We start from the raw sequence: 15,895 nt of genomic DNA, 5'->3' as shown, positions 1-15,895 counted from the left end.
CATTGCATCAATTCTAGTCCTTTGTTCTTTCAATGTATTATCTATTTCTGACAATTTAGTATTAATCTTCTGGATTTCTATCTGTAGATTTAGGATCATTTCTAATTTTTCATTTATTTTGTCATTTTGTTCTTGTATTTTCTTCCAGAATTCTTCTAGGATTTTGTCTGTGTTTTCCTTAATCTGTCTCTCAATCCTTTGAAGATACCTAAATATAATTCTTTTGAATTCCTTATCAGGGAGTTCCAGTGCTGCGTCTTCCTCAGGGATGTATTTTGGGTCTATATCCTGGTCCCGTGTTTCTCCTGCTTTATCTTGCTTTTTTGTGTGGACTGTGATGCTCTGTTATCTCCAAGGCATTGTGACGTTTTTGTGTTCATATTTAATTGGTGATTGTATGTTGGAGTGACTTGCCCACGATTTTTGTTTTCTTTGTATGTTATCTATGCAAGCAGGGTACTGTGCTGTGCTCCTCTATTCACTAGTTGACAGCACTTTTACACTCACCACCTGTCTCCTTTCCTGTTGTCAGCCTTCTGTATGTCCCTGCTGACCTTGGCAGACAGAGCCTATCCTTAGGTCCCTGGAATCCGAATGAGAATGCTGTCACTTTAAAATCCAAAATGGTTGCCACTTGTAAAGTTTCAAAATGTCTATGCCCTCGGTCACTTTATGTATCCAAAATGGCCGCTGCTTGTAACCATTCAAAATGGCTTCACCCTTGGTCACTTTAAATATCCAAAATGGCTGCCGCTTGTAAACAATAAAAATGGCTGCACCCTCTGTACAACAGAAAGTCAACTGCTCAGGTTGTCTCCTTCCTTGCTGTTTCCCTTCCTAGTCATAGGCCACCAGCACAGTCATCCCTGCAGCCCTTGGTGACCACAGCTGATCTTTGGATCAATTCTCAGGTCCCAACACCACTTGGAAATATTCAGGCTGTTGGTCCCGTCAGAGTAACTGACAATCCACAGCTCCGCCATCTCTGTACTCACTGTTTTCATTCAGGTTTTTCCACTAGTTGGTGCCTAATCCACTTCTGTATAGTTCCTTTCAAAGCTCAGGGCTCCAGGATTATTTTCTGTATCTTTGTCAATTGGTTTTTCTTTTCTTTGTTGAAGAGGGTCTGTGTCACTTATCTGCCTATTCCTCCATCTTACCAGAAGTCCCTTCTTTTTATTCTTAATGAATCACTGTTTGTCTCTTGACCGCTGTGAAGGTTATGCTTTCCTTCTTTCTTCACAGATGATTCAGATATATGTTTTCACAAGAATTCAGCAATGTTAGTCAACAAGTAGGGATTGTATGGAGGCAATCAACTTTGGAAAAGTAGTAATTACTTGTTTTTTTAAACTTCTATTGTGGTTTAGGTGAAAGTTTACAGAGCAAATTAGTTTCCCATTCAGCAATTTATACACAGATTGTTCTGTGACATTGCTTGCAGTTCCTACAACGTGTCAGCATTTTCCCTATTTCCATCTTGGGTTCCCTATTTCTGTTCACTCAGTTTTCCTGCCCCTTCCTTCCTTCTCAGCTTTGCTTTTGGGCAAATAACTGCCCTTTTAGTCGCATATATTTGATTGTTCTGAGGAGCATGTCCCAGGTATTCTTGTTCATTTTATAGCTGTTTTATGTGGCTGAAAGGTAATCTGGGAGTGGCTTCAGTTCTAAATTAGAAGGGTTCTAATAGCCTAATAACCCCCATAGTCTTGGGGGTTCCACCAGTCTCTGTTAAACTAGTAAGTCTGGTCTTTTTTATGAATTTGAATTTTGCTCTACCATTTTTACCTACTTTATCTGATACTTTCTATTTTGATCCCAGTGAGAGTGGTCTGTGATGATAGCCAGGCACCATCAGATTCTTGTGGTTTCAGGTTAGTGGGGGATAAGGCTCATAAATCTTTTGGACTAATTGTTTCCTTAGGAGCTCTGGTGTCATGCCTAAGGCATTTGACTACTAACCAGAAGGCTGGCAGTTCAAACCCATCAGCCACTCCTTGGAAGGAAGAGTAGGCAATCTACTTTCATAGTGATACCGACTCAGAAACCCAAGGAGGGTTCGCTATGAGCCGGATCCGACTTGATGGCAGTGAGTTTGGTTTTGGTAATTGTTTCTTTGAGAATAATTACTTATTTTAACATGGTTTTTCTGAAGGCATTAATTACTTTTCCATATTTCTACAACCCACCCATCTAACCTTATTTAAAAAAACAACAGATAACCAAACCCATTGCCATTTAGTCAGTTCCAACTCATGGCGACCCCACTGTTACAGGATGGAACTGCTCCATAGGGTTTTCTCATCTGTAATCTCTGTGAAAACAGATCACCAAGTCTTTCTTTCCTCTGTGGTGCTGTGAGGTGGGTTCAAACTGCCAACCTTTAGGTTAGTAGTCAAGTGCAAACTATTTGTGCCACTTACCTATCCTTATTGGAAGGAAGACTGGGCAGTCTACTTCCGTAAAGATTTACCACCTCAGAAACCCAAAGGGGGTTACTATGAGTCAGAATCGACTCAATGGCAGTGAGTTTGGTTTTTTTTGTTTGGTTTACCTATCCTTATAGCAAAGAAGAAATGAATTTTTATTTGCATGTGTATATTTTACTTTGATCCTTTTGACACTTGTTCTTTTTTACTTATAATAAAAGGCAATTTAAATGAAAAGAGGCTTGGCTGCACCACTGACAGAAGAAAAACCTCAATTTTTATTGGTGCCTTTTGGTTAACAACTGGGCTGCATCTCTGTGCTTTAATTATAGGCATGCCCTAAAATCGAAAATCTAATGGGACAATATAATTTTAGAGCTAATTCTACAGGTGAGACACATAGACAGCTTCTTGTCTGAAGACTTGGCTGTAAAACTCTACAGCCTGAGAGACTAAGACTGAGTAAACAATCCTCCTTTCTTTCTAGATCTTCATCTGCTGGTAGACGTGGCCTGCAAGCAAGAGCACTTTCTGAAGGAGGAAGAATTAAAAGAGTGAGGAATGGATGACAGATACAACATTGTGCACTAGCTGTAGCTGGAGGAAGACTAGCCTTGCACATGACACACTGTTGGGATTTTTTCAGTTCTGTTAAGGAAAACGTGTTTTTTGTTTTGTTAATGGAAAATTTTGTTAATTGAGAATTGGGAAATTTGGTATATTTTAGAGCTGTTCAGATTATTTACCTTGATAAACTACTAAACATCCAGCAGCTATGGTTTTTTTTTTGTTGTTTGTTTGTTTGTTTGCTGCCCAGATCCCTTTCAAATGAAAAGCCCTGGCCTTCTGTTACAGTCAAGAAGCAACTGAAAACTGCCACATCCAGGGTCCTGGAGAATGATGTGTGTGTATGTGCAGATGTGTCACCTTGCCACTCTCAAACTGTAGTCGGCACAACTCCAGTGGGGAGTTCAGTCTATCTATTTCAAGTCACAGTGTGATCCCTTTAAAGATTGTGTAAGAAACAAAGGCATATGAGGTCACCAAGATCACAGGTCTAACTGGGACAGGGATTTTAGGGAAGAAACTCTGGGAACGAGCTAATTTTCTAAGTGATTAAACAGGAAATGCTCTTACTTCCTAACCCAGCATTCTGTTTCAATTGCAAGGTGGCTGGACTTGGGCCATTCATCACACTTAACAGCCCCTGACTCTTCTTTGTTAGTGGGAGCATTCTTCTGTTTTCATTTCTTTCTTTAATTTTAATGATACATTATCAGAAATGGTAAGAAGGTTTTTGTTACTATACCACTTATTTAAATGTTTTCTAAAGAAAAGTCTTTAACTTGTTTGATACAATTATATTTATAAATGCTGGTAGATTTAAAGGTTTTAAAGCTTTATATTTTTATTAGTATTTCAGGATTGAGGGATAAAGGATGCATGTATGATATTTTTATTTTGAAAGGAAAATGTACAATGTATAAACAAAAACATTAAGGAATTTAACACAGTTTTTTCTTAGATTTTTACATTCAATAAGTATAAATCCTCACCTATATAAGATATTTTATACAAATTTTGGGAAAAACTGATTGGTAGTTATTTAGCAGAAGGTATGCCTCTCGTATTTTTTAATAATTTATATCTGGTTTAAGCTTCTGAGATAATTTTGAATAGTGGGATATATAGTAACATTTTTAGTTTATCTCACCTGTAGAATCCTAAATTTGAGTAAAAGGATTGTGGAACTAGTTTCAGGTCTGGCTCACTAGGAGGAGAGATAGCTTGGATGTCCAGTTGCTGTAGTTGATCCCTCACTTGCTCATCCAATGACAGCAAGAAATTCTCTAAAAGTCTTCTAAATTGACTAGAATTTTCTTGCTGAATTTTGCCTCAGTTTTTCTAATAAGTATTTTCAGAAACAAAGTAAATCCTAGTTTCCTATGAAACTAATTAAAAAAGGCACTTAATGAAAGATGTAAGTAAGTACTATACTAGCCATTGTGGGTATAATTTAATTCATTTCTTAAGTTGTATTGTGCCTTCCCAATGATATCAAGCCCTAGAAGTGTTTTTGAAGATCATTATTTTAAAGGATGAGCTCTGTACACTGTCTACAGTGACTCAATTTAGATATGAAAATAGGTTCTGAAAAGCAACTTGTCTGGTCCATTTGATTAGACTAGTTGATGTCTATGTGATAGGCGTTTATTTGTCTTTGTTAGCAAGGTTTAAAAGATGAAAAAATTATCTAGACTACTACATCTTTTGGCCAGACTGTATCTTTTGGCAGAATATATGAAGAAGAGACCCAATTTTAAAATGAAGGAACTTTGTCTTTTTCTGTCATGTTTATAAACTGATAACACTGTGTAAGTGATGCACCTTCCCTTAAGTATACTTTTCTTGGCTCTGTATATGTTGAAAGATATGGTATCTTTTGAGGAACATGTATCAAGCAGGAATTTTGGCATAAATTTGGTGGTTTTAAGGTTTAATTAATAAAATGCCTTAATCAGCTTTTCAAACTTTTTTATATATGAATATAACAGACCAAGGAGCTGGATCTCCCACTGTATGCTCATGCCTGGTACCTGTCAACTAAAGCTATCATCACTGACTTGGGCAAAATGACAGAAGATGAAGTAAAATCTTCATGTGAATTAGCCGGTGGGGTCTGACACATACTAACAAAGTTCCTGTCTAGCACCTCAGTATTGTAGCACCTTAAGCACCGATAAATTTGTCAGTCAGCAATAAAGTGAATGTTCCAACTAGACTTGTTGTCTTGCTTGTTTTTACTGTTTGATTGGTGACCAATCATTATGACCATTAATCATAATGGTAAAGTTCAAAAGAGGATGTACTCTGTTTTTCAAAGAACTGACTTTAAAAATATATACTTTGGCTTTTTTTTTTTCCATTTGCATTTGAACAAAAATTGAATCTTTAAAATTAAGGACAAACAGGAATATAGCTATGACCATGTACAGATTTGGCAGATATTTCTACATCTGTATTTGTATGTGCTATAAAAATGCCCATATATATAATAGAGCTAGCAGGGCAAAGTTATTATAACTTCTTAGCCACAACTAAGTACCTTGAGGGAATGAGTTGCTAGGCCTGTGGGCTTGGGACCATGGTGACAGGGGATATCAAGCACAATTGGCATAACATAGTATACAAAAACATTGTTTTACATCCTACTTTGGTGAGTAGCGACTAGAGTCTTGATAGCTTGTGAACAGCCATCTAAGATGCAACAATTGGTCTCTCCTCGTCTAGACCAAAGAAGAGTGTAGAAAATCAAAGATGAATGGAAACAGTCCAAGGGACTAGTAGACCAAGGGAACCTCAGCTTACATGACCCTGAGACCAGAAGAACTAGATGGTGCCTAGCTACTACTGGCAACCAACTGGAAAGGGATCAAAATTGGAGATCCTGGATAGAGTGGTAGAAAAATGTGGAACAAAACTCAAAATAATATATTAAATAAATAATAAGACCAGGCTTACTGCTCTTATAGTGACTGGTGAAATCCTCAAGAGTATGGCCCTTAGTCACCCTTCAGACCTGGAATCATCAGCTCACTCCTGTGGCTTAACTTTCAGTAAAACAGGCCTGCAAGGTGAACAACTACTCCAGGAAGGTGGCTCCTTAGAACAATCAACCTTGAGAGATCAGAAGGGCAGCTTAGGGAGAAAACCTCAGCAGGGTGAAACCTCAGAAGGCAGGATTGCATAGGAAAGCAGGACACAGGTTAAAAGGTAACCACCAGGAGGAAGTGGGAAGAGAGCTATTACATTGTGGGGATTACAATCAATATCATGAAACAAAATGTGTATAAGTTGTTGAATGAAAGATGAATTTGCTCTGTAAACTGCCACCCAAATCACAATAAAAAGTTGAAAAAAAAAATTATTATTGGCTATCAGGGGTGGGACGGAGGGGAAAGGGGGAGTTTCTGCTTAGGGGGCATTGAGTTTATGTTAATATTGGTAGAATAATTTGAAAAAGTTTAGAGATAATGATTGTACAACTTGAAGAATATAATATCACTGCATTGTACCTATAGAAATTGTTGAATTGGCATGTGTTTTCTTATGTATATTTTCACCACAATTTTTTTTTAATACCATTAAGGATAAGGAAAATTCCAGGATATGTTTTACAGAAACCTAGTTTTTCAGAAAAGGATCAATGGTCTTCAGTAATTTTACTTAATCCAAATGCAAAAGTTGATCCTCAAGAATGATATGTTCCGTGTGTATGATTAGGTAGTAGATGTCCGTGAGATGGACATTTCATTATCATAGTGATAAGATATTTCTGACATCTCTGTGGAAGTGTTGTGGTCACTATGTCAATTCCTGAAGGAGCACTCCAAAACTTTGAAGCTGGAGAGTAATTTTCTTGCTTGTCAATTCTGGTAACTCTGGTAGTGTAGTGCCTAAGGCATTTGACGGCTAACCAGAAGGCTGGCTGTTCAAACCCACCAGCCACTCCTCGGAAGGAAGATTGGACAATCTACTTCTATAGTGATACTGCCTCGGTAACCCAAGGAGGGGTCACTATGAGTTGGATCTGATTCGATGGCAATGAGTTTGGTTTGGTTTTTGGTAAATAAATTAAGTGTATCAACTACACTGTTTGGTTTGATCCTGAGTATTTCAAGCTTTCCAGGTTCATGATACATGTCATCATTTCCAGACCTTGGGATTTCCTCAAAAGAGGGCAATCACATCTGTGACTTTCTTCCTTCTTTCATCTGTGTGTGTGTGTGTGTGTGTGTTTACTATTGAATTTGGGTCTCTTTCCTTTGCAAGTTTCAAGTATAAATAAGTAAGGCAAAGTCCGTATCAAAGATACGTAATAATACGTATTTTGCTTGCTTTATGCTTTACTACTACATGGCATATATAAAATAAAAGTGTAAAACCATAACAGATTTTTAAAAATTCTCTCTGGAGAATTAGAGCCATTCCTATCCTTTAGGAATATGCACTTTGAACATGTTATCAGGAGGGACCAGTCCCCAGAGAGACATTATGCTTAGTAAAGTAGAGGTCAGTGAAAAAGAGGGAGACCCTCAATGAGATGGATTGGCACAGTGACTGCAACAATGGGCTCAAGGATAGCAAGGAAGTGAGGATGGTGCAGAACCAGGCAGTGTTGGTTCTGTTGTACACAGGGTCGCTGTGAGTCAGCTAACTTGATGGCACCTAATAGCAACAGGGAAAAGACCTACAGAAAAATCTATACTTGCATTCTTACGATTTCTCCAAGAGAGAAAGTGCTAAATTAAGAATTTACTTTAGAATACATCTCTCTATTCTATGTTAATTATTGCATGTAAAATTCTGAAACTAAGCTTTCTATGGGTAAAATGTTCAAGATGAATAGTTCATAATTTTGCTTTCAGATATATGTCATTTAATCTTTACAAACACCTACAATGCAATTATTACCCACATTTTACAGATGATCTAACAGGTTTATTCAATTCTGAAAGATTATTGGCAGCAGTTCAAAAATAAAATGGCCATGGTCAAATATAATTGGGTAAATTTGAAAACTCAAACTTTAGAAACATATGTTACAAACTTTTGCATTATTTCTAATGACAAGGTTTCTAGAAGGATTACAGGTCATGAGTGTAGCCCCAAAACTAGGTTTCTTTTTGTCTATACTCTTCTCATTAAGCATATTTTGCCTCTTTGCTCAGATTCATGATATAGACTTACTTGCAATCTCATGTTGAGGGCACAGGTCTGATCCATAGTATTAGGAAAGGAACGCTAGTGGTGTAGTGCCTAAGGCGTTTGACTGCTAACCAGATGGCTGGCGGTTCAAACCCACCAGCCACTTTGTGGAAGGAAGACTGGGCAATCTACTTCCATAAAGATTTACTGCCTTGGAAACCCAGTGGGGATCACTATGAGTTGGAATCGACTCAGTGGCAGTGAGTGTGGTTCTTTTTGGAAAGATAGGTGTGGATAAGGCATTTAGCACTACCCAGAAGGTCAGCAGTTCAAACCCACCAGCTGCTCCACAGACGGAAGATGGGGCTATCTATTTCCCTAAAGATTTACAGCCTCCAAAACCCGATGGGGGTCTCTATGAGTCAGATTCAGTCAAAGACAAGTGAGTTTGTTTTTTGTTTGTTTAAGATGCGAAAGTTGGATGCCAGACTTCTGACATGAATTTGATCTGAAAGCTCTGTGCAGATCTACCTGATTTTAAATTCCTAGGAACTAAGGAGCAGGAGCTCTGGTAGCATAGTGCTTAAGGCACTTGACTGATAACCAGAAGGCTGGCGGTTCAAACCCATCAGCCACTCCTCAGAAGGAAGGTTGGGCAATCTACTTCCGTAGTGATACTGCCTCGGACACCCAAGGAGTGGTCGCTATGAGTCGGGGCTGACTCCATGGCACATAACAACAAGAAGAACTAAGGAATAGCTGGGCATAACAGCCCTTCCCAGGGCAGCAGACTTAAGACAGCAATTAAGTACTACAGCATACAAGGAGGGGTCACTATGAGTTGGGTCCAACTCGACAGCACAAAACAACAACACATCATACAAAAAAGAAAACCGAACTCACTGCCGTGGAGTCGATTTCTACTCATAGCTACTCCTCCTTGGGATTCCGAGATGGTATCACTACGGAAGTAGATTGCCCAAGCCTGGGATCTCTTTATTCTGACTTTTTGTCATTTACAGACTCCAAAACCCAGAAAGAGTAGAACTCTCTTTGACTTTATAAAACCTTGTGTCCCATTCTTTCATCTTCTGGGTTTTCTTTCTTTCTTTCTTTCTTTTTTCTTTAACTCTTTCCTCAGATCACCATCTATGCTTAGATGTCCGAGTGACCCTAATTTTTATGTGGTAAGGCATTTGGCTGATAAGCAAAAGGTCGATGGTTCGAACCCACCAGCCACTCTGTGGAAGAAAGATGGGGCCGTCTGCTTCCATAATAATTTACAGAGTTGGTAACCCAATGGGGGTCGCTAAAAGTCTGAATCAATTCGATGTCAGTGAGTTTGTTTGTTTTTTGAGCGTGCTTGCTCAAAGAAGGGTACTGAGAATTGAATTGGATGCAGTTTGTCTTTGGCTCAATAGAGGGAGTAGAGGAGCTGAGAGAGGAGAGAGCGAATGAACATGTCTGGATAAGTCAGTGTGTGTGCGCGCACCCAAGCCTTTGCCCTGGCCAGCCAGGAGGAGGAGGGACGGGGTGGGGGTGGTTGCTTCTAGCTGCTCCACCCTCACTTTGTGTCAGCAGGTAGAGAGCGTGATTGCAGTCCCAGGGGAGGGAGTCAGAGCTAGAACACCAATTACAAACCACAGGCTTCCTCCTCTAGGGAGAAGCACTGGAATCCTTCCGAACTTTCCAAGTCCATCCATGATTCAGAGATACTGCCTTCTCCCTCTGGGATTTTCTGTGTTCCTGGTAGTGAAGTGTTGCTGATGTGTTTGCTCCTTCTTTTCTTTTTCAAGATTTGATCATTGTATATGCTGTTCGGGGAGAAAAAGAACTTTTGTTAGGAGATTTCAGGAATGATTTTGGAGCCTCTATGAGTGTTTTTCAGAGTTTTTGGGGACACTAGCTCTTAACCTGGAGTAAGTTTCTGCCTTTGACCTGCATGGATTATTTTTTCAGGCTGCGGAATTTCTCGGCCCCTACCTGCAGTGTGGGGCACTTGGTTTGGTTGCAGAGTAAGAAGGTGGAAGAATGAGTGTACTTGGTTAAGCAGTTGAAACCTTTTTGAGCAGGATCTTTAAGAGCATAATTGAATTGGTTTCACCCCCCGTGGATTCCAGTGGGCCCGACAGCAAACAGGTTTGCAGATTTCTTTTGAATATATATTTTTAAAATTTTCCCTCTGCCTCAGCAAAAGAAAAGAATCTATGTAACAGGTTCATGTTCAATTGCTTGGCTTTTCAGCGCTTACTCTGGAGACTCTATGCGATTTTTTAGCTTGACCTCCGAACACGGGGTTTTGTGGGGGAAGTGCATTTGTGTTTACTTAGGGTACATATTTAAAAATCTTAGTAGTAGTACAATGACCCAGATTCTCAAATGTGCCTAGATATAGCACAGAACCACTTTTTCAGGGTGTTCTACTCAGAGTCTGTGACTAATCACCTCCTTACCCCCCTACCTTTTATTCCCCAACCCCTCAAGGAATTTGAAAATGTGTTAGGAATAGTCTTTTGTTTTTCTTATGAACCTAGAAAATTACAGATTATGAGATCTGGATACTAGTTTCCAAAAGCATCTCATGGGAAATCACAGTGCTTGGCATTCTCAAGCTGGAGAATAAAAGCTGGAATCCCTGAGAGAAAGGAAATGGGGGTAGAAATATGACTTTTAACTGGGAAAAATAATTGGAAAGCTAACTTTTTCAAATGTTCTCCTAATTATGAAGGTTGGAAAAGGCTGTGGTGCTCAGGATTATATTATTAAATGTGAAGGCATACTTTTAGCTCCTCATTTATAGACAAATTTGGTAGAACATAAAAATTATAGTATGACCAAGTTCATGAAAAGTAGATAAATTCACTGGGCCTAGAATTCTGACTACACTGAAAGAGTTTAATGTGGAAACTTTTCTGAATAAATGTTGTAGCATCTTTGGAAATTCCTCAAGATGCGGCCTGAAATTTTGTTTTATTATTTTTTTCTCTCCTCCCCCTATGAAACAAAATTCTCCTTGAGGTCTTTAGTCATTTACCATGAGCAAGTTTTGTGACTTCAAAAACTCTACCTCTTCATTTTCTGAACGGTGGTTCTTAACTCTCAACTTGGATGCCTGGCCTTAGCCGTTTCTTTTGCCTTGTTTTGTTCAAGAACATTGGGTTCGGTGGCTCAGCAACTTGATACATATGGAAAACCAACAGCAAGTGATCTGACATAAAAATTCATGATGTGACATTCAAGCTCAAGCAAAGTTGGAAATTCCAAAGAGAAGTTGTGATATCTTTACTTAGAAGGGTAAAGATGGGAGAAAATGACATACCTGCAGCAGAAGTGGGCTGAAAACACTCTCTTCTCGGCTCCATCAGGAATGCCACCTGTTCTTGGGAATATACTTTAGAAAAAGGGCCAAAACTACGACTAGGCTTTCCAAATCTGAAGCATAAATTCACTTTTCCTCCGTTTGTCTGGATCTGGGAACCTGCGTTTGGTGTTAGCTAGTGGAAGCAGTATGTATGGCCGAAGTGCTTTGCTGCAGCTGGTAGCATGAGTGGTGGCCACCAGCTGCAGCTGGCTGCCCTCTGGCCCTGGCTGCTGATGGCTACCCTGCAGGCAGGCTTTGGACGCACAGGACTGGTACCGGCAGCAGCAGTGGAGTCTGAAAGATCAGAGCAGAAAGCTATCATCAGAGTGATCCCCTTGAAAATGGATCCCACAGGAAAGCTGAATCTCACTTTGGAGGGTGTGTTTGCTGGTGTTGCTGAAATCACTCCAGCAGAAGGAAAATTAATGCAGGTAAGGATAACTTTACTATATTTCACCTTCCATCTGTTTGAAATATACCTTTCTTCTTTTGTCTCCCAAAGCAAATATCATACAAGAGTTTCAACTGCTTGACTATTTGTTCCATTTTAAAGATAGTGCCTTACTGGCATTCTAAATCAAATTCTATATTAAAAAAGAAACATATAAATCCTATATTTTAGAAGACTGTCTTCTTATTTCTAACTCTGCTATTAACATTTCCTTTTTAGGCACACATTAAGATTTTTATTTGCAACTGATTGTTAACACTGTTTTATGATAAACAAAATGGGCTTGCATTTAATTGACCTGAGGATTGTACTTTACATCCTGTTTAAATTTGAAGTGAGCACTAAGGAGATGATTGATCTTAATGGTCAGCAGCATCCTGAAATTCTGGAATGCCTTTGGAGCATATTTGATTACTGTGTCACTTAAAATGTAGTCAAACTTTAATGCTATGGCTGGTCTTACCTCACGTATGGTACCCTACTGCTAAGCCCAAAATGTAGAGGACTGGATTACAAAATGGACACAAGCTGTGAAAGTGTCTCTTCATCACTTTGGTCTTGTCCACACATTGTTTTATTATTTTTTAAAGTTTAAAATTTAGCATCTTTTTTTATTGATCCACAACTTTTTTAGACTCATTTTCTTAAACTTTCTGTCTCTGAGTTTTGCCTATAATTTATTCACAGCCTACTCTTTATGCGTTGAATCAGGACTTCAAACTGGTTCTTCCCCAGTTCAGTCATGGCCAGCAAAGTGAAACGCAAATGAAGCCGAATTTGTAAAATGTGGGCATACCGGAATGATAAGTGGAATGGGAAAAATTACAGATTGATGCCCTGATAGAAACTTCATCTCCATCCTAGAAAACAAGGGCAATGTCTGTGTGTGTGTGTGTGTGTGTGTCCGTGCATGTGCGTGTATGCACGCGTGCGCCCATACTGCATAGCAACCAAATTTCTTGACCGGCAGAGATGGAAACAGTGGTGCCCGTGCCCAACTGCATAGCTTTGAATGTGAGTTGTGCTCCACAGTCCTGGCAATAATCCAATCTACTGCATCAGGTTCCTGAAAGGACTCATTACATCTCTTCTGAGTCTCCTATTCCAGGGCTTTGACCTGCAATTTTTCCCGTACAGTTATCATTCCAGTATACCCACGTTTTACAGCAAATTTGAATCTGTTCCACTTATGCTGCATAAGCCATTATTGAGCCAGTTCAAACCAGTTCTAAGCCCTGTATTGAATTTATGAACTGTCTGGGGCCATAGAATTTCATAGACCAATTGCTCATTGCCCATGATCAAGATAGAGCCTAGAGGGCTGAACTTTTTAATGTGTCATTCTAGTGTATTCTTGTCGTTGTTAGTTCCGACTCATAGTGACTCTAGGTACAACAGAAGGAAACACTGCCTGGTCCTGTGCCATCCTCACAGTTGTTGCTGTGTTTTAGCTCATTGTTGCAGCCACTGTATCAATCCATCTTGTTGAGAGTCTTCCTCTTTCTTCACTGACCCTCTGCCTTACCAAGCATGATGCCTTTCTCCAGAGACTGGTCCCTCCTGATAACATGTCCAAAGTAAATGAGACAAAGTCTCACCATCCTCCCTTCTAAGGAGCATCTGGCAGTACTTCTTCCAAGACAGATTTGTTTGTTCTTCTGGCAGTTTATGATATATTTAATATTCTTCACCAACACCATAATTCAAAGGCATCAGTTCTTCTTTGGTCTTCCTTATTCATTGTCCAGCTTTCACATGTATATGAGACAATTGAAGATACCATGACTTGGATCAGGCACACCTTTAGTCCTCAAAGTGACACCCCTTGCTCTCTAGCACTTTAAAGAGGTCTTTTCCAGAAGATTTGCCTAATGCACTACATCATTTGATTTCTTGACTGCTGCTTCCATGGGTGTTGATTGTGGATCCAAGTAAAATGAATTTTTTTTTTTTTAATTTTTATTGTGATTTGGGTGAAAGTTTACAGAGCAAATTCATTTTCCATACAGCAGTTTTGTTTCATGACATTGACTGCAATTCCCCACAATGTAACAGCTCTCTTCCCACTTTCTCCCTGTAGTTACCTCTTCCCTATGTCCTTTCCTATTCATGCCTGCTCCCTGAGATATCTCCCTGTGCAAATACTGCCTTTCTGTTCTCCCACGATTGATTGTTCTAAGGAGCGTATCTGCTTGATATAAATGTTCACCTTATGTGCCTGTCTGTTGTTTGGCTGGAATCCACAGGAGGGAGTTCAATTCCAGACCTAAAGGGTAAGTAGGATCTGTAGTCTCGGGGGTCTCACCAGGCTCTATCAGAGTAGTAAATCTGGTCTTTTTTATGATTTTGAATTTTGTTCCACTTGTTCTCACACTCTATCCAGGACCTCCTGCACTGATCCCTTTCCGAGTGGTTGACAGTGGTAGCCAGGGACCATCTAGTTCTTCTGGTCTCATGGTCATATAGGCTGAGGTTCTTATGGTCCACTGTCCCTTGGACTAATTGTTTCCATGTGTCTTTGGTTTTCTTCATTCTTCTTTGCTCTGGAGGAGGAGAGATCCATTGTTGCACCTAAATGGCCACTTGCAAGCTTTTAAGATCCCAGTCGCTACTCACTAAAGTAGGATGTAGAACAACATTTTTGTGTTATGCCAATTGAGCTTTATGTCCCAAGACCATGGTCCTGACTCCACAGGTCCTACATCTCACTCCGTCAGGGTGGTTGACTGTGCCTAAGAAATTACCATAACTTTGCACCCTGTTAGTTCTAGTTATATGGATATTCTTATAGCACATACAGATATGTATGGAGAAATATCATCTACCAACCTTATATCATGGGTATGTACCATATATCATGGGTATATTCTCTTTTGCCTAGACATACCTGGTAATTCAGCCCATTTACCCACCTATTTACTTGTAGTTTAATGTTTGTTATCCCTAATAATGGAGTTAAAATGAAATTCTTGACATCTCAAAACTTTTCTCCATTTATCATGATGTTGCTTATTGGTTGTTCTACTTGTGAGGATTTTTGTTTTCTTCATGTTGAAGTGTAGTACATTCTGAAAGCTATAGTCTTTGATCTTCATCAGTAAATACTTCAAGTCATCTTCACTTTCAGCAAGCAAGGTTGTGTTACCTGCATATTGCAGGTTGCTAATGAGTCTTCCTCCAGTCCCGATACCACATTCTTCTTCATATAGTCCATCTTATCAGATTTTTTGCTTAGCATACAGATTAAATAAGTATGGTGAAAGGATACAACCCTGATGCACACCTTTCCTGATTTTAAACCATGCAGTATTCCCTTGTTCTGTTCAAATGACTGCCTCTTGGTCTATGTACAATTTCCCCATGAGCACAATTAAGTGTTCTGGAATTCCCATTCTTTGCCATGTTATCCACAATTTGTTATGATCCACACAGTTGAATGCCTTTGCATAGTCAATAAAACACAAGTAAACATCTTTCTGATATTCTTTGCTTTCAGTAAGATCCATCTGACAGCAGCAGTGATATCCCTCATTCCATGTCCACTTCTGAATCTGGCTTAAATTTCTGGCAGTTCCCTGTCTACATTCTGCTGCAACCATTTTTAAATTATTTTCAGCAAAATTTTACTTCCGTGTGATATTAATGACATTGTTTGATAATTTCTGCAGTCTGTTAGATCACCCTTCTTTGGAATGGGCACAGATATGGATCTCTTCCAGCTGGTTGGCCAGGTAACTGTCTTCCACATTTCTTGGCATAAAGGAGTGAGCATTTCCAGCATTGCATCTATTTGTTGAAACATTTCAATGAGTATTCTGTCAATTCCTAGAGGTTTGTTTTGCACCAATGCCTTTAGTGCGGGAGCTCTGGTAGCATAGTGGCTAAGACACTTGCCTGCTAACCAGACGGCTGGCGGTTCAAACCCACCAGCCACTCCTCGGAAGG

At 39.4% G+C, this 15,895-nt stretch overlaps 2 protein-coding genes across 2 annotated transcripts in view; both read left to right on the top strand.

Annotated features, from left to right (window-relative positions):
• HSF5 (heat shock transcription factor 5) overlaps positions 1 to 2,987 on the top strand; it is a 74,859-nt gene extending 71,872 nt beyond the window's left edge. Inside the window, exon 6 of the mRNA XM_007958015.1 lies at positions 2,917 to 2,987. Within this exon, the coding sequence (XP_007956206.1) occupies positions 2,917 to 2,987 (71 nt within the window). The remainder of the gene's footprint in view (positions 1 to 2,916) is intronic.
• Positions 2,988 to 11,681: 8,694 nt separating this feature from the next.
• The window catches only part of RNF43 (ring finger protein 43), a 101,954-nt gene continuing 97,740 nt past the window's right edge, over positions 11,682 to 15,895 (top strand). The window contains exon 1 of the mRNA XM_007958013.2: positions 11,682 to 11,930. Within this exon, the coding sequence (XP_007956204.1) occupies positions 11,682 to 11,930 (249 nt within the window). The remainder of the gene's footprint in view (positions 11,931 to 15,895) is intronic.

The sequence above is a fragment of the Orycteropus afer genome, unplaced genomic scaffold (assembly GCF_000298275.1).
Source record: "Orycteropus afer afer isolate SDZICR_OR568_19922 unplaced genomic scaffold, OryAfe1.0 scaffold00834, whole genome shotgun sequence".
In the NCBI taxonomy this organism is placed as follows: domain Eukaryota; kingdom Metazoa; phylum Chordata; class Mammalia; order Tubulidentata; family Orycteropodidae; genus Orycteropus; species Orycteropus afer.
This window is presented reverse-complemented; position numbering and strand designations above follow the sequence as displayed.